Genomic DNA, 21,563 nt, shown 5'->3' on the forward strand with positions numbered 1-21,563 from the left:
TTGAGTTTTAACTAATACTATTAGCATTTAGCGTAGCGCATTTGCATTTCCAGAGCTCTAGTTGGGACGCAAGCGTCCCGAGTAGAAGCAACAGGTTAACATCTGCTAACCATGTGTATGTGACAAAAAATATTTGATTTGATTTGACAAAATCAGATTTCCTCCATGTTGGAGTCAACAGATGTCTGAATAACATGATCAATTTTCACTTACCTTTGATGATCTTCATCAGAATGAACTCCCAGGAATCCTAGGTCCATAATAAATGCTTGTTCTGTTCGATAATGTCCATCATATATGTCAAAATAGCTCCTTTTGTTGGGTCGTTCAGTACACAATCTAAACTCACCAAGAGCACTCACTGGTTTCAGACGAAAAGTTCCGTTACAGTCCATAGCAACATGTTAAACGTTGTTAAGAATCAATCTTTAGGGTGTTTTTAACATAAACCTTCATTAATGTTACAACCGGACAATTCCTTTGTCTGTAGAAATGAAGTGGAACTGAATGAAGTGAGCGCACCAGGCGGAGGCTGTGGCACTCTGCCAGACCACTCACTCAAAGAGCTCTTATGAGCCCCTCCTTTAGAGTAAAATCCTCAAAACTGTTTCTAAATACTGTTGACATCTAGTGGAAGCCTTAGGAAGTGAAACATAACTAATATCCCACTGTATTTTCAATAGGGCTGAGTTGAAAAACTACAAACCTCAGATTTCCCACTTCCTGGTTGGATTTCTTCTCAGGTTTTTGCCTGCCATATGAGTTCTGTTATACTCACAGACATCATTCAAACAGTTTTGGAAACTTCAGAGTGTTTTCTATCCATATCTACAAATTATATGCACATTCTAGCTTTTACAGCTCAGTAGCAGGCAGCTTAATTTGGGCACGTTTTTCATCCAAAATTCCCAATACTGCCCCCTACCCCAAAAAAGTTTTAACTGTCTTGCCTAGTTAAATTAAGGTAAATATGTGTGTATTGCTCCCTCGTTAACAATAATTTAATAAAGTGTTTGATTGCATGAAGAATTATCCAAGTTTCTCCTGATTCTTTAGAACTTCCACGACAGTATTCATATCCCAAAAGAAATATAAAGTTAGCTAAAGTAGATAAGATCGGGCATCTGAGTGGCGCAGCGGTCTAAGGCACTGCATCGCAGTGCTAGCTCCGTCACTACAGATCCTGGTTTGATCCCAGGCTGCTTCGCAGCCGGCCGCAACGGGGAGACCCATGAGGCGGCACACAATTAGCCCAGCTTCATCCAGCTGGGTTGTCCTTGTCCCATCATGCTCTAGCGACTCCTGTGGCGGGCCCAGTGCACGCTGACACTGTCGCCAGGTGTATAGTGTTTTCTCAGACACATTGGTGTGACTGGCTTCCGGGTTAAGCGAGCATTGTTTCAAGAAGCAGTGTGGCTTGGTGGGGTCGTGTTTCAGAGGACGCATGGCTCTCGACCTTCACCTCTCCCGAGTCCATATGGGAATTGTAGCGATGGGACAAGACTGTAACTACCAATTGGACATCACAAAATTGTGGAGAAAAAGGTGTAAAAAATGAAATAAATAGAAAAGAGGTTAAGATCTTGCTCCTATGGAAAGGAAATACCTGCCTAATGACTTGTTAAAAAAAAATATTCAGTCTTATTTGGAATGGCAAAAGCAAACAAAATTAAATAGGGCTATTTATATAACGGATATAAACTCGAGGGGGAAGAAATGATTAAATATGAAAGCATTAGGCCTCTAACTAAAGGCTTCAGTCATACAAAAGCTACCAAACTGGTTCTCTAGCAGATTAGTAGGAATGGCACACCCCGTGTTCAAGAATGGCCTTTTTTCCCTTTATTCAGATTACAACCTTTCACTTTCGGCTATTTGAAAATGAAATCTACAAAATATTTATTTAAACAAGTCATAGAAAATTGGTTACAATTTCTATTTAATCCACCAGAAATGACAGAACAAATATTATGGTTAAACTCAAATACACTAATTGATAGAAAAAAAACAAGTTTAAAAACAGTATAATCTTTGTCAATTATAAGATAAATAGGACTGGTGGAGTTGTCACACACGCAACAGACAAAAATATAGGGAAATGTCTGCCCAAAATTACCGCCACAATGTAAGAGACAAGTGTAAGGGGAAGAGGGTAAGGAACTTGGTGGTGCCTCTTCCTGTTCGGGCGGCGCTCGGCGGTCGTCGTCGCCGGCCTACTAGCTGCCATCGATTCCCATTTTTGTTTCTGTTAGTTTGGTCTGATTGGTTACACCTGTTTTGAGTTTAGTTTTGTTTGTGGGCTATTTAAGGGCACTAGGCCCGCTGGCTATTGTGCGGGCATGTTTTCTGTTCATGGTGTTGGATTATTTGTGGATTCTATTTTTCCGGACAGTTTAGTCCTGTTTGTTTGGACTGGTTATTTCATGCGCCCTTGTGTCTTTGGAATAAAGATCCACGTTCGGAACTAAACCTGCTCTCTGCGCCTGACTCCTCCACCCACTACTCCTAGAAGCCTTAACAGTGTAAGGGTTTTTCCACTTAAATTTTTATACAAAATATTACACCCAATAGAATGTTATATACTGTATATGGGGGATACAACCATCCTAACTTTTGCTGTGAAGATACAGAATCATTAGATAATTTGTTTTGGTACACTCCATATGTAGCTTGTTTTTTGTCGCAGGTTTAGGAGTTAATAACTTTGCAAATGGCACTGCTGTGTCCTAGTCAATCCAACAATAATATAAAAATAATCTTTGCCCAAAAAAATATTTAACTTGCAATCTGTAGAAACTATGAGAATACAAAGGTTCAGAACTTTTGTGAAACATCACAGCACAGTTGAAAAATATGGCAACTGGATGGTGTTCAGAGATAGATGGAAAGGGTTGAGGATAGCTAAAGAATGGAACAAAAAACAAACTAAATATAACTAATTCTAAAATACTGTGTCCGTAAAATATATGTAGTATGTATAAACTGGAAGTAAAAGCCTAAGTGTTGTTGTCTATTAGTTTACTCCAATTAGGGAAGGATTGTAGGGTTAAGTTTAAAATAATAAAGTTAAATGTATTATAAAAAATAAAACGTATATATATATTTATTTATTGAGTACCTGTCAAAAGTTTGGACACACCTACTCATTCAAGTTTTTTTTTTTACATTGTAGAATAAAAGTGAACACACCGTGCTTCTACACCTGCATTGCTTGCTGTTTGGGGTTTTAGGCTGGGTTTCTGTACAGCACTTTGAGATATCAGCTGATGTACGAAGGGCTATATAAATAAATTTGATTTGATTTGACATCAAACTATGAAATAACACATATGAAATCATGTAGTAACCAACAAAGTGTTAAACAATTTTAAATATATTTTAGATTCTTCAAAATAGCCTTGATGACAGCTTTGTACACTCTTGGCATTCTCTCAACCAGCTTCATCTGTAATGCTTTTCCCCGATAGCCTTGAAGGAGTTCCCGCATATGTTGAACACTTGGTGGCTGCTTTTCCTTCACTCTGCGATTCAACTCATCCCGAACCATCTTAATTGGATTGAGGTCAAGGGATTGTGGAGGCCTGGTCATCTGATGTAGCACTCCATCACTCTCCTTCTTTGTCAAATAGTCCTTACACAGCCTGGAGGTGTGTTGGGTCATTGTCCTGTTGAAAAACAGCATATCTGTCACGATCGTCGTAAGACCATTCAGACCAAAGCGCAGCGTGATGGGTTCCACATGTTTATTGACATGAAACGCACAAAAAATTAATCGCAAACGATACGTGAAGCCATGGCGTGCTCACAGGCAACTACACACAAAAACGATCCCACAAAACACAATAGGGAAAATATGATCCCAAATCAGAGACAACGATAAACAGCTGCCTCTGATTGGGAACCATACCAGGCCAAAATATAAATAAACACACTAGATCACCCACCCTAGTCACACCCTGACCTAATCAAAATAAAGAATAAAAAGGCTCTCTATGGTCATGGCGCGATAATATCGCTGCAAAATGCTGTGGTAGCCATGCTGGTTAAGTGTGCCTTGAATTTGAAAGAAATCACTGATAGTGCCACCAGCAAAGCACCCCCACACCATCACACCTTCTCCTCCATGCTTCACCGTGGGAATCACACATGCGGAGATAATCCATTCACCTACTCTTCATCTCTTCTACTCTTCATCTCACAAAGACACAAGTCATTTGGACTCATCAGACCACAGATTTCCACCGGAATAATGTACATTGCTCGTGTTTCTTGGCCCAAGCAAGTCTAACTTCTTCTTGTTAGTGTCCTTTAGTAGTGGTTTCTTTGCAGCAATTCGACCATGAAAGCCTGATTCACGCATTCCCCTCTTAACAGTTGATGTTGAGATGAATTTGTTACTTGAACTCTATGAAGCATTTATTTGAAGAAACCATAAAAGTTATTGAAATGTTCCAGATTGACTGACCTTCATGTCTTAACGTAATGGACTGTCGTTTCTCTTTGCTTATTTGAGCTGATATTGCCTTAATATTGAGTTGGTGCTTTACCAAATAGGTCTATCTTTGCGTATACCACCCCTACCTTGTCACAACACAACTAATTGGCTCAAACGCATTAAGTGAAAAGTTATATTGTGGAATTTCTTTCCAAGGCACACCTGTTAATTGAAATTTATTCCAGGTGACTACCTCGTGAAGCTGGTTGAGGAGAATGCCAAGAGTGTGCAAAGCTGTCATCAAGGCAAAGACCTGCAAAATAGCTGGCACGTCACCGATTTACACAAACCTCTGACTCCGAAACACCATGATCCAGAATCTGTTGGATGCTGTTTTTGGACAGTTTGCACATTCGGATGAAAATTATTGTTAATTAATATCATTACCCCTTTTGACATTCTTTGCCCATGGGAGAAGTATATTCCCCCTCCCCCCTCCCCTTTTAGCCAGGTATATACTGATCATCTTTTCTTATTATCTGCTTAGCCATTACAATTATAACTGGCTATACTAATTTCCCCATTTACCAAAATTAGATACATGTTTCAATACTATTTATCATAAAATATGTTTGTAAACTTAACAATTCCATAATGATTGAGTGTCCATGTATGTACAGTAGCTGTACATGTTCTGTACATATATTTTCACTGCTGCTGAGAACCTCAAATTGTTCTCCACTAATCCACCCGCTACCCCCCCCCCCCCCATCCCATACCAAGTTAGCTTGTCGATCCAGTGACTGGCAGACCACCCCTGTTCACTTGTATCCTAGGGCCTTTGAGAGATTGGGACCCATACTTTAAAAAGAGCGCACACAGTGCCACCTACAAAACAGAAGCAGGTTAACAGCCAAAAGCATTTCCAATGCCCTCACCTATATTGTATTATATACTGTCATTTAAATATATATATACATACATACACAGTTGAAGTCGGAAGTTTACATTCACTTAGGTTGGAATCATTAAAACTTGTTTTTCAACCACTCCACAAATTTCTTGTTAACAAACTACAGTTTTGGTAAGCCGGTTAGGACATCTACTTTGTGCACGACACAAGTAATTTTTCCAACAATTGTTTACAGTCAGATTATTTCACTTATAATTCACTGTATCACAATTCCAGTGGGTCAAAAGATTACATACACTAAGTTTACTACCTTTAAACAGCTTGGAAAATTCCAGAAGCTTCTGATAGGCTAATTGACAACATTTGAGTCAATTGGAGGTGTACCTGTGGATGCATTTCAAGGCCTACCTTCAAACTCAGTGCCTCTTTGCTTGACATCATGGGAAAATCAAAAGAAATCAGCCAAGGCCTCAGAAAAAAATAGTAGACCTCCACATGTCTGGTTCATCCTTGGGAGCAATTCCCAAATGCCTGAAGGTACCACGTTCATCTATACAAACAATAGTATGCAAGTATAAACACCATGTGACCAAGCAGCCGTCATACCGCTCAGGAAGGAGACGTGTTCTGTCTCCTAGAGATGAACGTACTTTGGTGGGAAAAGTGCAAATCAATTCCAGAACAACAGCATAGGACCTTGTGAAGATGCTAGAGGAAACAGGTTTAAAAGTATCTATATCCACATAACCTGAAAGGCCGCTCAGCAAGGAAGAAGCCACTGCTACAAAACCGCCATAAATTGATTTGCATTTTAATGAGGGAAATAAGTATTTGACCCGCTCTCAATCAGAAAGATTTCTGGCTCCCAGGTGTCCTTTATACAGGTAACGAGCTGAGATTAGGAGCACACTCTTTAAGGGCGTGCTCTAATCTCAGTTTGTTACCTGTATAAAAGACACCTGTCCACAGAAGCAATCAGATTCCACACTCTCCACCATGGCCAAGACCAAAGAGCTCTCCAAGGATGTCAGGGACAAGATTGTAGACATACACAAGGCTGGAACGGGCTACAAGACCATCACCAAGCAGCTTGGTGAGAAGGTGACAACAGTTGGTGCGATTATTCGCAAATGGAAGAAACACAAAAGAACTGTCAATCTCCCTCGTTCTGGGGCTCCATGCAAGATCTCACCTTGTGGAGTTGCAATGATCATGAGAACGGTGAGGAATCAGCCGAGAACTACACGGGAGGATCTTGTCAATGATCTCAAGGCAGCTGGGACCATAGTCACCAAGAAAACAATTGGCAACACACTACGCCGTGAAGGACTGAAATCGTGCAGCGCCCGAGAGGTTCCCCTTGCTCAAGAAAGCACATATAGATGCCCGTCTGAAGTTTGCCAATAACCATCTGAATGATTCAGAGGACAACTGGGTGAAAGTGTTGTGGTCAGATGAGACCAAAATGGAACTCTTTGGCATCAACTCAACTCGCCGTGTTTGGAGGAGGAGGGATGCTGCCTATGACCCCAAGAACACCATCCCCACCGTCAAACATGGAGGTGGAAAACTTATGCTTTGGGGGTGTTTTTCTGCTAAGGGGACAGGACAACTTCACAGCATCAAAGGGACAATGTACCGTCAAATATTGGGTGAGAACCTCCTTCCCTCAGCCAGGGCATTGAAATGGGTCGTGGATGGGTATTCCAGCATGACAATGACCCAAAACACACAGCCAAGGTAACAAAGGAGAGGCTCAAGAAGAAGCACATTAAGGTCCTGGAGTATCTATGGTCCCAGTTATTCTGTGGCCTAGCCAGCCTCCAGACCTTAATCCCATAGAAAATCTGTGGAGGGAGCTGAAGGTTCGAGTTGCCAAACGTCAGCCTCAACCTTAATGACTTGGAGAAGATCTGCAAAGAGGAGTGGGACAAAATCCCTCCTGAGATGTGTGCAAAGCTGGTGGCCAACGACAAGAAACGCCTGACCTCTGTGATTGCCAACAAGGGTTTTGCCACCAAGTACTAAGTCATGTTGTGCAGAGGGGTCAAATACTTATTTCCCTCATTAAAATGCAAATCAATTTATAACATTTTTGACATGTGTTTTTCTGGATTTGTTGTTGTTATTCTGCCTCTCACTGTTCAAATGAACCTACCATTAAAATTATAGACGGATCATTTCTTTGTCAATGGGCAAACGTACAAAACCAGCAGGGGATCAAATACGTTTTCCCCTCGCTGTATATACAGTATATAGTGCGTTCGGAAAGTTTTCAGATCCCTTTACTCTTTCACATTTGTTACGTTACAGCTTTATCCTCATCAATCTACACACAATACCCCATAATGACAAAGCAAAAACAGGTTTTAGACATCTTTGCAAATGTATACAAATAGCTTATGAATATACAGTGCCGGTCAAAAGTTTGGACACATATTCATTCCAGGGTTTTTCTTTATTTGTACTATTTTATACATTGTAGAATAATAGTGAAGACGTTAAAACTATGAAATAACACATATGGAATCACGTAGTAATCAAAAAAGTGTTAAACAAATCAAAATATATTTTATATTTGAGATTCTTTAAAGTAGACACCCTTTGCCTTGAGGACAACTTTGCACACAATTGAACCGTTCTGTGACCTGTAATGAATGATCTGTATGAATGAGATATGAACCCTGTTTTATAGCTTTTCTGCCAACAGTTAAACAGCATAATGAGGCCTTCAGTAATGTATCAATAGAGGGTGACAATCATCTCCAGGGATAATAATGAGCTTTATCACACTATGACACACAGAAAGCCACAATTCTATCAGCAGAACAATAGCAGACGCTATGTTGTGGCTCAGTGCAAATCTCCAAAGGGGACTGGCTGCTTCATATAATACTTATCAAATCTCAGGTGACATTTCATATGGCTGCAGATCAGAGACAATCCATCCCAGGGAGATTTCCTGCAGTTTCTGATAATCATTTTGTTGAGAGACCAAAAAATCCTGTGGTGCACCATCTCAGTCTTCGCTGGGAGTGCTTTGTTTACACTGACATGAATACAAGAAGGCGAGGCGAAAGATAAAATCTGATTTCTAAATCGGTAGGCATGGCAAGATAATGTTGGTTTACATGGAAACGGTTGCCAATAGCAAATACAAAAAACACAGTGAATTCAACAAATGAGTAAATTGAGAGCTGCATAATATTGACGGTGCAATGTAAAAGTAGGAAGCAAATACGGTTTATTTTCTACTTTTTTTTTTTTATCAGCCTTGCTAAATTGAACTAGAATTGATAAACAATATTCACGTGATATCTGTCATGCCTTCCATTGCCCACAACAGACCCTTCTCTAAATGAAAGTCCATACTGGGCCAGTGAGCCTACATATTTTTCCTGATCCATCTTTATAATCTTTGTAGTTTTGACCATATGTTGATTGATACAAACACCTCTCTACTCCGAATCCATTATACTGTATATGCAATAGTTTCTCTGGCAATTCTGATAGATTTGCATTCATCTTGTATGCACTGCACTGCACTGTATACGATTGCAGTACAGGCCCTACAATTTGCATTATAATAAACGATCAGTTGCCTGCTCGCTGTATTCCATTTATGAACAAGAATGTGTAGGCTTTGTACAGGCTGTACTGTAACTGCTCTACTCTATTGTGTTGATCATATTGAGTATTGGATTTTATAGTCCTCTTACTATTGCCTAACAATGGGTAGTCTTCAGCAGACTGGAGCTGCTGTATTAGCATGGGCATGGTGGATCTGGGAAGATTAAGACAGACAGCTCCACAGCATATCACGGTGGCCCTGCTGCTCTCTCCCTTATCAGGCTTCAGCCCAATACACAGAACAACAGGGCTGAAAGAACAACAGCAAAGGAAGCCAAGCAATTAATTGCCTTCTCTGCCTGGCATCCCATTTCAACACTCAAGCTAAGAAAGTCTATTAGAGAAGCAGGGCGATGATTAAAGCTCAACAATAATCACAGATGAAATATACCTTTTATCCTGCCTTTAGTCAAATAGCACTAGACTGTAACCATACTATTGAAATGCAATACAAGTTGTGATATAGCCCTAGGCAATCTATGGGATTTCAATTGTATTAGTAGCTCGAATATTAGGCTAGTCACACGGGAATAATATATATATATATATATATATATATATATATATATATATATATATCATGTACAAATATCTTTTCCATGGCAAAAGCTTCCTGTGCTTATACAACAAGGAAGGAGAAGGGAGAATGAGAGCAAGTTAGAGGAGAGAGGGAGGCTAAAAGAAAGAGAGAGAGAGAGAGTAAGAGCAGAAGCAGGAGCGAGAGAGTAAATGCAAGAGAGTAAAAGCAAGAGAGAAGTGGAAAGAAAGGAGTATACAGTATCTAGGACAGGTGGATAGTGGATATAAGAGTCAGGGAGGGAGGAAAGAAAGATTATAAGGGTGATGGAGAAGGTTGAGAGGGATGAGGCTGGCAGTTGGGGGAGAGGAGGTGGTTCATTTGTCACTGTCAGATTGGTTTGCTTCTCCTTCATAAAAGCGAGGACAGGCCCTGCCCCCCCCCCCCCCACACACACACACACTCCATCCACCCTCCACTCCATCCAACCATCCTCCCGTCCATCCATCCACCTCCCTTTCTCCCTACACTTGCCCCTCATCCCAGAACTGAAGATGAGGATCCACCCTGAGCTACAGTTCATTTTGTACACACAGTATTCTTTCTGCTTGCATGGACACAGTATTGTAACGACACTCAGTACAGTATATATGCATATATCCAGAATGGAAAGTCCTAGAATGTTTAGCCTCGTTCCACGCTAAAAAAAATACTTTACCGCTAAGCAATGCTATTGAAATCTCATGTAGAACACAAATATAAAAACGTAATTGACAGAATTATCATATTGGAGTGTGTTCGTTAAGTGTTTGATAATAAAGTACGTCCATATAATCTCATTAATTCTTACAAAGCCTGAATGCCCTAATGAAAAAAAGATGGAGGTTGGAGAGGATAAATGGAAGATTTGCTTTGGTGAAGCAGTAGCTAATATGATGGAAAAACAACGGTTCCGTTTGCCCAGTGTACCCATGGCCCCCCTTCCCTCCTCCCTGTATGTATCCCTGGTCCAGGAGCAGAGTGGATGCTGACATAGCACTCCTGATGCATCGCTGGCAGAATTGGACAAACTCATTTATTGGCTGAGAGTTGCCTGCGACCACCTCCATGTAATGAATGGTGTAGTCTGCGTCCTCTGTTTCGAAGCAGAGAAAAAACCTATTTGGCATGGCATATGTGGCAACCAGACTTAAGAGCTGGAAGCTGCAGGTTCAATCCTCAGATGGGGACACCACTGTGTATCCTTGAGCGACAGTAATTAACCTGAATTGTCTGTGGTGTGCACTCAACTGTGTAATATGTAAAACCCAGAGATATGTTATTCAGCCATGCTGGATAATGATGTCTCCTGAGCAATTAAACAACTAGGGTAATATTTTTGTTATGATTTATAGTATGTGTATTATTAGAGGTTATGTGTTTGTGTTGGGTCCTCTATAGTGGTCTCCTCCAGCCAAGAGCTGGTCCAACAGTGGGAGAGTGGGAGAGCTGGTCCTACGGTGAGAGAGTGGGAGAGCTGGTCCTACGGTGGGAGAGTGGGAGAGCTGGTCCTACGGTGAGAGAGTGGGAGAGCTGGTCCTACGGTGAGAGAGTGGGAGAGCTGGTCCTACGGTGAGAGAGTGGGAGAGCTGGTCCTACGGTGGGAGAGTGGGAGAGCTGGTCCTACGGTGAGAGAGTGGGAGAGCTGGTCCTACGGTGAGAGAGTGGGAGAGCTGGTCCTACGGTGAGAGAGTGGGAGAGCTGGTCCTACGGTGAGAGAGTGGGAGAGCTGGTCCTACGGTGAGAGAGTGGGAGAGCTGGTCCTACGGTGAGAGAGTGGGAGAGCTGGTCCTACGGTGGGAGAGTGGGAGAGCTGGTCCTACGGTGGGAGAGCGGAAGAGGAATAGTATTTTACCAGCAATAGACAGAGACACTGAGGCAAATTACCCAGCTCATGCCTGTCTCTCCCATTCAATCCTATCTCCTTATCGCCTCACATACTACAGTATTTATCCAATTTTCTTGCTTGATTTAAAGCACTTTAATTCGATTTCATCATCCAGACAGGTGTTTTTAAACAGATAATTAACACTGGTGTTTCGTCCATCTCTCTCTCACACACAAACCCACTCATCTCTGTTCTTCTCCCTCTCCATTTGCCCTGTGTGGAGATAACAGTGTAAAACCACCATGAACATAATAATCTCTCAGTAGGCCTAAAGCACAAACATCTGAGTAGGTAATGGTTTGGTAATGTCAATAGAGTGAAAGGAGCTCCATTTGGTAGAGAGAAGAAATGCATTAATAACATAAAAGAAGTACTTCATACTGTATTAAAAGGATTTCCAAACATGATATTGAGATGAAACCATAACATTGAGAAAAATCATTAACATTGAGAAATGTTAAAGACTTCAGGCACAAGCTATTCATCATACCTACAGTAAATCAGTATTCCCCAATATAATCATGATTCTGCTGCATACCAATTAAGCAATGGACAGATATCTTCAAAAGGTTAATCAAGACTGAGTTGGAGCACCCTGATAACACCTGCATGCCCTACAGGCCCTAGCCTGAGGAATATTAGCCAACACCTTTAATTAAAATACATGCGCTGATCATTACTTTTCACCGTAGGCTAAACAAATACATTCAGAGCCACACTCATGCATTGTAAGCCGAAAGAGATTGAAGTACATTAACATGTCTCAGAGCAGCATGCACAATAAACTGTCCTTTTGACTAAGAAACACAATTAAAAGCTTGGTCGCATAGGCCATTAAAGCTGAGCATGGAAGGTTTTGTCTTCATCTATTCCAAGGATTCTTTTCATCTGTCACGCTGGAACATATTGAGTTCAACAGAGTTGTGTATGACTGATACAGGCAGGCCGAGCCATCAGAACAATTCCCATTGTCATAGATGCTAAGTTCTTCCTTATCATCCCATTTTCAAAGATTTATGCAATTAAGTCATGTTCTTCAGGGCCAACATGAAACAGCAATGAACATCTTTTTGCAGCAACCCAAGAGCCAGCAGGGTTCAATATTTATGAAATGTTTTAGTATCTTTGGTCCCTAGTGTGGCGAAGACACAGAAAGAAATAATGATCCCTTCTCATGTCAGCCAGCATTGGTCAGCAAGGGAAATGAAATTATGCAATTACTTATTGAAGAGTGGGGTTTTTTCAGGGCTTTTGGATGATTTTGAAAAGTGGATCATTATCCACAGCGATGCACCAGGAAACAATCATTTACGGCCAAGTCAGGGAATCAGCTATTTTGGATTTAGAAATTCCCAATCGCTGCCTAAAACACGTCTGCCTTTCAAAGATTTGGGTCAAACTCATCAAACGTAATTAGCATTGCACTAATCACTCGAGAGGCAGAGCCCTCACAGCTGCATACAGTGTTCCCCCAGAAATGAGTACAGAGAGGAGGTGCTAGAGGAGATGCTAGTGGAGGTGCTGTATGTTGGAGTGCAGTTAAGTGGGGTAAACTTCAGGACAAGCACACAATACACTATTTCTGATGCATTCTGTTCTGCTTTTAAGACAGAGTATATTACATTATTCATGTCATTCATCTTTAATGATGGGCATTTTTTTCTTGGTTACATGACATTTTACTACGGGCACCTCATATAACCGAAGTTGCTGCCAAGCCCAGACCTCATGAAAGCAAATCAGCCTTAATGAAGAATATGTAATCAACTTCAGAGATAAAAACACTGTAAACACATGAGTAAACTAATCAGTCATGTGCATAACGGTTACCAATAAAATCTACATCACAACAATTACTGCAAACAATCCATGTCCTGGCTAACTTATTGAAACGCTGTATAAATTGGTATTATCATATTAATAAATATGTATTAAAATGAGCCTCATGTAATCAGATACCACAGCATAACGAATAAAATCCATTGGGTGTAAAGATTTCCAGTGAAATATAGCCTTATGCTGACTTGGGTATTATGCAAAATATGACATTTAAATCTACAATTAAATAAATAAGCTTGATTGAACCTGTGTAACTGGGCACCTCTGTGGCTGAGTGGCCTTCAAGGTGTATGTGTGACTGTATACTTTCCTAATGGGTCTAAATGGATTTTATGGTGCTCTATACAGGACCTCTAATGGGGTTACATGTCGGACGGGTCTGTTGTTCTCCTCCCCACTTTTCTGTCTTTGTCTGAGTTCCTAATATGACCTGTAGACAAATACACACCCTTCCCTCTTTCTTCCTTTTTTCACCTCTCACTCATTCACCCCTCGTCTCATCCCATACCCCCCCCCCTGTCTCTCCCTCTCCATCACTCTCTCTGTGTACAAGGGATAAAACACCTCTGCAATGTTAAACATTCTGGAGGTTCTGTATGTTTCCATTGGCATGCACCATCCTGATGCTTGGTTAGAGACAGTCTAGTCTGGGTTTTTATCTTTTTCAATTCCCTCACTGCAGAGATGGGAGCGCGTTCACTGACTAAGTAAACACGATAGCTATCTGGCCTTAAGAAAACAGTTCTCTTTTGAAAATTAGCTTAGTTACACAATACACAGATTTCATACTGCTCCAAGTTACAGACGAGAGGAGAATGAAAAATATTCAGAGTTAGAAAAAGTGAGGAAGAGAGAGAAGGAAGAGTGCAAGAGAAAGAGAGGAAGATAGAGGGAGATGGGGACGAGAGAGGAGTCTAGAAGTTAAACCAGCAGGAGAGAAAATACCGTGGCACATTATTGAGGGACGCTTTGGCGCTAAGCTGCTTATTGATAAAAGCACTAATCCACCTGGCAGAAGGTAAGGAGGCTGGGATGTGTGGTGATAAAATATCTGAGCTAAAGGCAATGCCATCAGGGACCTGAGCCTCCACAGAGTTTTACCTAAAGGAGCTTCTCTTTGTATTTTTACATAAAAGTGGGAATCTGACCATGGGCAGCCCACAGAAAGCATCTGTCTGCAGAGAAATGGGAATGGAACGTAGGCAACCAAAGGCTTAGCTTTACTTTAGTTTCAGATAGATGCTGGGAGAGTGTCACTTTCTAATATTATTCTGCCTGAATTGCCAGGTAATTTGATCCAATCAACATGGGGAAAAGGGAGTCATGTTATAAGGGGGCACATTGGGCTTGAAGATCATTATCATCGTCATTTTTCCTGTGTACAGGTGCCACATATAAGTTACCATGACAACCTGTCTGTACATTTGCTCTGGCTAGGCTGTGGGTTTGAATGTGCCCTGGGAGACTCACTTGGTCTCCAGCTGTAATCTCTCATAACAGGTAATCAAAGGAAAGTTAGTTGTAAATTGCCCACTTCAACATAGCGGCAGTGCAGAGTGTACTGTGATTTCACTTTACATTCTCACCATTCACACCCAATATAGGGTCTCCGAGACCAACCATCCCCGGCAAGTCAATCTCTGAGGTCATCCACATTTGCCAATTCCTTAATACAAGGCCAGGCCAACCAGTCTCAGATGGCAAGCCTCGACTATTCTGTCTAAGAATGCTATGTCAATTAAATCAATCCCTATGTCCCGGTTCGAAGAACCTCAATTTCATTAGAGTCAGTGTGCTAATTGAAGTCGTTTGCTTCTCTGCTTTCCTCCTTGTCCTCACTGTGTTGACTCGATCACCCCAGTGGGAGGCTTGCTCTGGCTCCAGGTGTATTAGAATGACTCATTACCTGGTGAATTTCCCTCACTGGGACATCTCTCTCCAGTATCTACTAACAAAATATTTGCTGACAATTGATCTGTCTTTCCACTCAGGGTAAATTAGGGTCTTGGTCAGCTATGAAATACTTCCTCCTAATTCTACATTGTTTCCTGCTACATAGGATGTTAGTGGGAAATGTCTGGTAGTGTTTTGAATCAGATAGTAGAAGATGTCTCTGCACTGTGTGTGTCTGATAAGAGTGCTATCCAGATGGATGGATCGAGAGAGAGGGCGGGCGGGCGGGGGGAGGGGTGGAAACAGAGCGAAAGAGAGAGTAAGAGAGAGCAGAAGAGAGGGAAAGTCTACATCATGGATGGCATGGATTTGCTCTGAACTGAGAGTTTCTGTGGTCTCAGAAAGAGAGAAAGTGATAAACAGAGTATTAGGCGTGACGGCATTGTAAAACATCTGAGGAGATGGAGAGGAGATTCTGCTTCTGGCCTCGCCCCTTGAAATGCATCTATTCACCTCTCAGATATCGAACTCAAACTGGGGTAATCCTAGCTCACAGGGATGCCTAGAGTACACCCAGTGCATGGCCAGTTTAATAATAAAGTAGGGTTAATTAAGGCTAGCCCTGAATCCTCTCTGAGAATCCTTCAGGTTGGCTGAAGATGGAGTTAGGGAGCTGCCCGCTGCAGTGGCCGAGATGAAGGCGGAGCCCCACAGGGGGACAACATTTAGCTATCTCTGACTAATAAGGCATTTTAATTGCGTGGATTTAATTTAAGTACAGATTTACGGCTTCACAAGCGCTCCTCACGCCCACTTACAAATGAACTGGGAAGGCCTTTCCCTTGATCTTTCTCTGTGTGCTAATATCTCTCACACTGGTTATTTCTCTCCTACGGAGGAGGGACACATCATTAAAATGCTATTTGAAAAAAAGGTGTCAGATCTTTGGCCCGACTGGGCTAATTATCAACACTCTGGGCTCAATGTGAGCTAGTGGTCTCCCCGTTAACCACCACGTAATTTCACACATTTGGAATGAGGGAGAGCGTGTTGGGAAAACCCATAGATACATATCCCTCAACCCAACCGTAAGATCCCACCTTGCCGTAACATCTCACTCACTCACACAGCTCTGTATAGGCTTCAGATCATGTCACTGGAAAATGAAGTGGTTGTTTACTCTTAGATATCATCCTCCATGTCAAACATGCTTGCCCTGCATCCAGTTTTGGAGTTAAGTAGAGAAGAGGTGAAACCACCAGAGATATAAATATGTGCTGACAGAGAATGGCAGCACCAGTGTGCTTACATTCAACACTGCCAAAATCTTTGAGAAGCTCAGACACCTGAGCACATCTTCACTGAAAATGTGAGTCATTGTTGAGAGCAGCCTGGATGACTAGAGTAAGCTCTCCACACCACACTTGTCACTCCGCTAGGCAGCGACTTAATTATTTATTTGGGTAAATCTGTTCTTCCTGATGTGATGGGGATGCCATACATGGAGGTAACATCTGCTAAGGTATGTCACATGATTTTCTTCATCTGTCCGTGTTTTTAAAACGACCTGTCAATCAAATCACACACATCTCAAAACACTATACACAGTCACGCAGAGAAACACAAACACCGAGATGGAGAGGCTAGCGTGATGCACAGGTGCACAAAACACAGTAGCAGTAGCGTGTAGCTGGACTAGACATTTATTTCCTCAGATATACCCAAAACCTACCTCGACACAGACGTACTCACATAGACCCAAACAAACAAACCCACTGCTGGGCTGCATTCCATTGTCACTTTGCTCACATATGCTGTCCATCACTGACACAGTGGTGACAGTGGGTGGCTGTTCTCTCTTCTAACTCTCTTGCCCACAGGGGCTTGCAATCGGCCAAACTGTCAGACAACATCTGCTGAAACTACCAACCAGCCACTAGCCAACCAGTGGTAACTGACTGGGCTAGAGTGTCACACACATATAAAGAGCCCAGTCACCCATTTCCCCTTAACGATAGGATCAATTCTTGAACATACTGTACCACGCAGGTTAAGCTAATAGATTTGCAGAGACGCACACAATCAGTACATACAGTATGCACAAGGACAGACATACTGTCCCTAATTTATTTTTGCATTCTAATCCTCTCTGAGCCAATTCATATTTATGTTTCCATGGCAATGGTAGAAGGGTCAGAGCCTAGCCTAGGCAGTGTGAAGTGTGAAGATAAGTGCAGTGTGAAGATAAGAACATGTGACCTGTATGGTCTGCAGGGCACAAGGTCAGGAAGAAGTGTAAGAGTAAGTCACTCAGACATGGACCTCGCCCTCTTCCTCACCTCCTCTGTTCACCAGCTAGCTTAATGAACCCAGGGGAAAAGGGGAGAGAAGAGGCAGGCTCCGCTCCACCTCCCTAAAAGAGACCAAAAGGTATTTCTTGTGCCCTTTCTCCCTGAAAGTGAATGTACATTATCCTAATTGCTAAAGCCTTTTTGAAGTACTGATTGTGTGTGTAAATCAAACAGTAAAAAGCAGTCAGCCAAGAGCATTCTGAAAGTACTGCTTGATAAGACCCCCGTCAATAGCCTTAAATATCACAGCCGTTCCACTAACAACACACCACCTCCTACCATTGTCAGAGACAATAATAAATAAACTGACTCTTACCTGTTTGCTGTTGTACTTTGGCTGGCTGGCCTTGTAGCTATAATCCGAGTACTGGTCTGAACCTGTTGAGTTGTCATCTCCTCCTATCCCTACGAAGGTGTTAGTGGCAGGGAGGTCCTGGACCACATGATGCTTCTGGGAGGCCGACGGTGACTGGGCCTGCAGCTGGATGGAGGGCAGGGGAGAGTTGGAGCGGTAGTGTCTGCCCAGGTCTGGGCTACCTGGGGGATATGTCAGGGGCAGGTGGATCCTGGGGCTGTCGTTGACCCCATCCAGGTTGAACTTGAGACTCTTCTGGAGGCTGACCTCTTCCTCCTCTCCCAAGGGCTTGGGCGACTTAGAGGGCTTTCCTTTCCTGCCCTTCTTGCCTTTGCCGTTCTTGGGCCCCTGCTTGGGGGTGTAAAGGTCCTTGGTCTCCTTCTTGCCAGCCTGGTAGCCACTCTTCGTCTCCCTCTGAATGCGGTGGCGAATAAACACCACCACCACAATCACCATGACAACGCCTGCCACTCCAGCCAGGCTGCCGTACAGGATGTTACTGCGCTGGGCGGCAAGGCCGTAGTCAGGGTCACCAGCGATGTCTGTCTCCAGAGGCGTGTAGAGACTGTGTCCCACCAGCGCCTCCACCAGGCTGACATTAGAGATGGTCTCATTGACGAAGATATGCACCAGGGCAGTAGTGTGGCGTGCAGGCTTGCCTCTGTCACTCACCCTAACCACCAGGCGATGGAGCCCACCATGTTTCTGGGTCAGCTCCTTGGCCAGGGTGATCTCCCCAGTAGTGGAGGAGATGCTGAAGAGTTCATAAGGGTTTCCACCAGTGATGCTGAAGACCAGCTCTGCATTGGGCCCAGTGTCCAGGTCTTCAGCTTCCACTAGCTCCACACGGCTGTCTGGGGAACCTAGAGGGGACAGGTGTCTGAAGGAGGAGTTGGAGGGCTTGGTGACCACAGGATCATTGTCGTTTTCATCCAGGACATTGATGGTAATGCCTACATAGGAGGACCTGGGAGGCTCTCCCCCATCCACGGCCTTCAGACGGAAACTGAAGCTGCTCTCCTTTTCCCGGTCAAAGGAGATGCTGGACAGGATGGTTCCTGTTCCGTTCTGAACCACAAACCTTCCTCCGTCTGGCTCCACAGAGAGCTGCACTCTTGCGTTCTCTCCCTGATCTATGTCCAGCACCGTCACCATCCCAACAGCGCTGAGTGGGGGCATGTTCTCCAGAACAGAGAAACTGTAGCCACTCAGCATGAACTTAGGGTCGTTGTCATTGCGGTCCAGCACATTGACCACGACCGTGGCTGTTCCTCTGTGACTGGGGGAGCCTTTATCGGCTGCGGTGACCCTGAACTCATAATGTGCTCTATGTTCTCTGTCCAGAGGGCTTTGTGCCCTCACCTCCCCTGAGTCAGGGTCAATCTCAAACAGGCCTCTAGTAGATGTGTCTGCTACGATGCTATAGACAAGCTCTGCATTAGTGCCACTGTCAGGGTCTGTGGCAACCACGTCCACGACCTTGTCCCCTGGCTGGTTCTCCTCTGTAAAGTTAACCTCGAACAGGGTCAGGGAAAACACTGGAGAGTTGTCATTAACATCAGTCACCTGCACCTTTAATGAGTTAGTACTGGAGAGAGCTGGATTGCCAGAATCAACAGCCACAATCTCCACACGGTATTCCCTTACCTTCTCATAGTCCAGTGGGGTGGTGGTCTGCAGGAAATATTTTCTCTTGTTGTCAGTGGACGATTCACTGGCCGGGCGCAGCTGGAAAGGCACGTCCCCTGCCACCACACAGGTGACCACTGCATTCTCCCCCTCATCCCTGTCAGACACCTGGACCAAGGCCACCGCCGTGCCCACGGGCATGTCCTCTGATATGTTTGCCACACCGTCACTGTGGCTCACCAGGCCGATCCCACGGATCTCCACAGCAGGGGAATTGTCGTTCTGGTCAGTCACCTCGATAGTAACAAAGGTCTTGGAACTTTTGGGTTGGGGACCTTTGTCTCTGGCCACTACGTAAAATGTCAAATCGCTGATTTCTTCCCGATCCAAAGGCCCTTTGACATAGATGATGCCAGTGGAACGATCAATTCGCAGGAGTTTTGGCACTGGGTCTAATGCCTGGTGTAGCGTATACTCTATCTCTCCATTGGGGCCCATGTCAGAGTCATTGGCTTTCACCTGCAATCAGAGACAAGGGATTATGTAAAACGTTGGAATAAGGGTAAGAATTCAAGGATTATGTTAGCAAATGAAGGTATGGGTAAGGGGTTTAGGTTTGTCATTGAAGTTAGCTTACAGCAGGTGGGAGATAAGGGCTTCTAAATGTGCATATTAAAAATATTTTGCCATAATATGTAAACACACCATCTCAGCTTCAGAGACACATGCTTGTAAAGGATGCAAATGTCAACTGAGGTTTTTTTTCAGCTCAAAAACTGTAAACCAAAACACCCACTCAGGGTGCCTCTGCTGCTTTTGGCAACAGTTCAATAAGATGCCATTCTGAGAACATGTAAATTCAGGCATTTCATCATGGTAAAGCTTAGAAACCCAGCACTACATGCCAGATCCTAATGATTTGTGGATATACAAACCACTATGTCTTCTCATAGTAAGAGTTGTATAAATCTATACAGTAGCGTACACAACACACTGATCACTCTGCAAGATTTAAACGTTTTACCTGCAACACGGAATGTCCCACAGGGCTGTTTTCTGACACTTCAGCCTCATACGTGGCCTTGTCAAACTTTGGCGCATTGTCGTTTGCGTCAGCAACTACCACTCTCAGCAAGGCACTGCTGTAGCGCTGGGGGTTACCTCCATCCACAGCCTTAATGTTCAGGTCGTAACTGTCCTTGAGCTCCCGGTCCAGACTTCCCAGGACGATGAGTTGGGGCAGCTTCTCTCCCCTGTCCTCTGCCACTTGCAGGCCGAAGAGAGTCGCTGCATCTGGCCCCGCGGTTAGGGCGTAGTCGGCCACCCTGTTCCTCTCCGAGTCCCTGTCTGTGGCCAGGGGGATGGAGAACAGCGCCCCCATGTGGGTGTTTTCTGGGACAGAGATTGTGAGCACAGGGGAGGGGAATTGCGGAGTGTTGTCGTTGATGTCCTGGACCTCGATGCGACCCTCGATGAGCCTGGGGCTTTGGTTGTGGATCAGATCTGTGACAGACACTTCAAACTCAAGGAAGCAGGGTTTGCCCCTGACCATGCTGCGGCAGGCTCTCAGTGTCTCCCTGTCTATGGGAATTTCTGTGGTAAAGATGTCCCCTGTCTTCCCATCTACACGCAGGTATGGAGCGCCCACCTCTAGCTTGTAAAGGTGACCAGAGTCTGGCAGGCCCTGGTCTGATGCCAGGCTGCCTATCAGCGTGCTGGGCGGCTGCTCCTCCTGGACACGGTACAGGATACCAGCCTCAGCCCAACCACCGAAATCCAACACCAGGACCCACAACAAAACCGCTCCCATGTGCAGTTCCATGAAGTCCATCACCAGATTACTATCCTGCAAAGAAAGAGGAAAAAAAACAACACTTAAATTTTTACTTGGGCTTAAGGGTTTATCAGATATATTTAATGTGCTCTGAAAACAACAGTTATACATGCAGTACAACATGTTTTCTCCCAAGCACCATTGTCACTGTAAAAATGTTTGACTCTCAAAAGTTTATATATAACAGGGCCTTTTCCAAAATGCAAATCTTTGCAGTTATTGAAACACAATGGTTCAGAT

General features: G+C 43.5%; 1 protein-coding gene across 1 annotated transcript; it reads right to left on the reverse strand.

Moving 5' to 3' along the window:
• Window positions 1-15,501: 15,501 nt before the first annotated feature.
• On the reverse strand, window positions 15,502-21,325 carry LOC115105787 (protocadherin-1-like). Its single transcript, XM_065006828.1, has 3 exons — window positions 20,514-21,325; window positions 17,822-20,008; window positions 15,502-15,543 (listed from the first exon to the last, which is right to left on the reverse strand). Exons 1-3 carry the CDS (start codon window positions 21,318-21,320, stop codon window positions 15,502-15,504), a joined length of 3,036 nt encoding a protein of 1,011 aa, XP_064862900.1. The 5' UTR covers window positions 21,321-21,325.
• Between the last annotated feature and the right edge of the window lie 238 nt (window positions 21,326-21,563).

Source organism: Oncorhynchus nerka, linkage group LG22, assembly GCF_034236695.1.
Source record: "Oncorhynchus nerka isolate Pitt River linkage group LG22, Oner_Uvic_2.0, whole genome shotgun sequence".
Classification (NCBI taxonomy): domain Eukaryota; kingdom Metazoa; phylum Chordata; class Actinopteri; order Salmoniformes; family Salmonidae; genus Oncorhynchus; species Oncorhynchus nerka.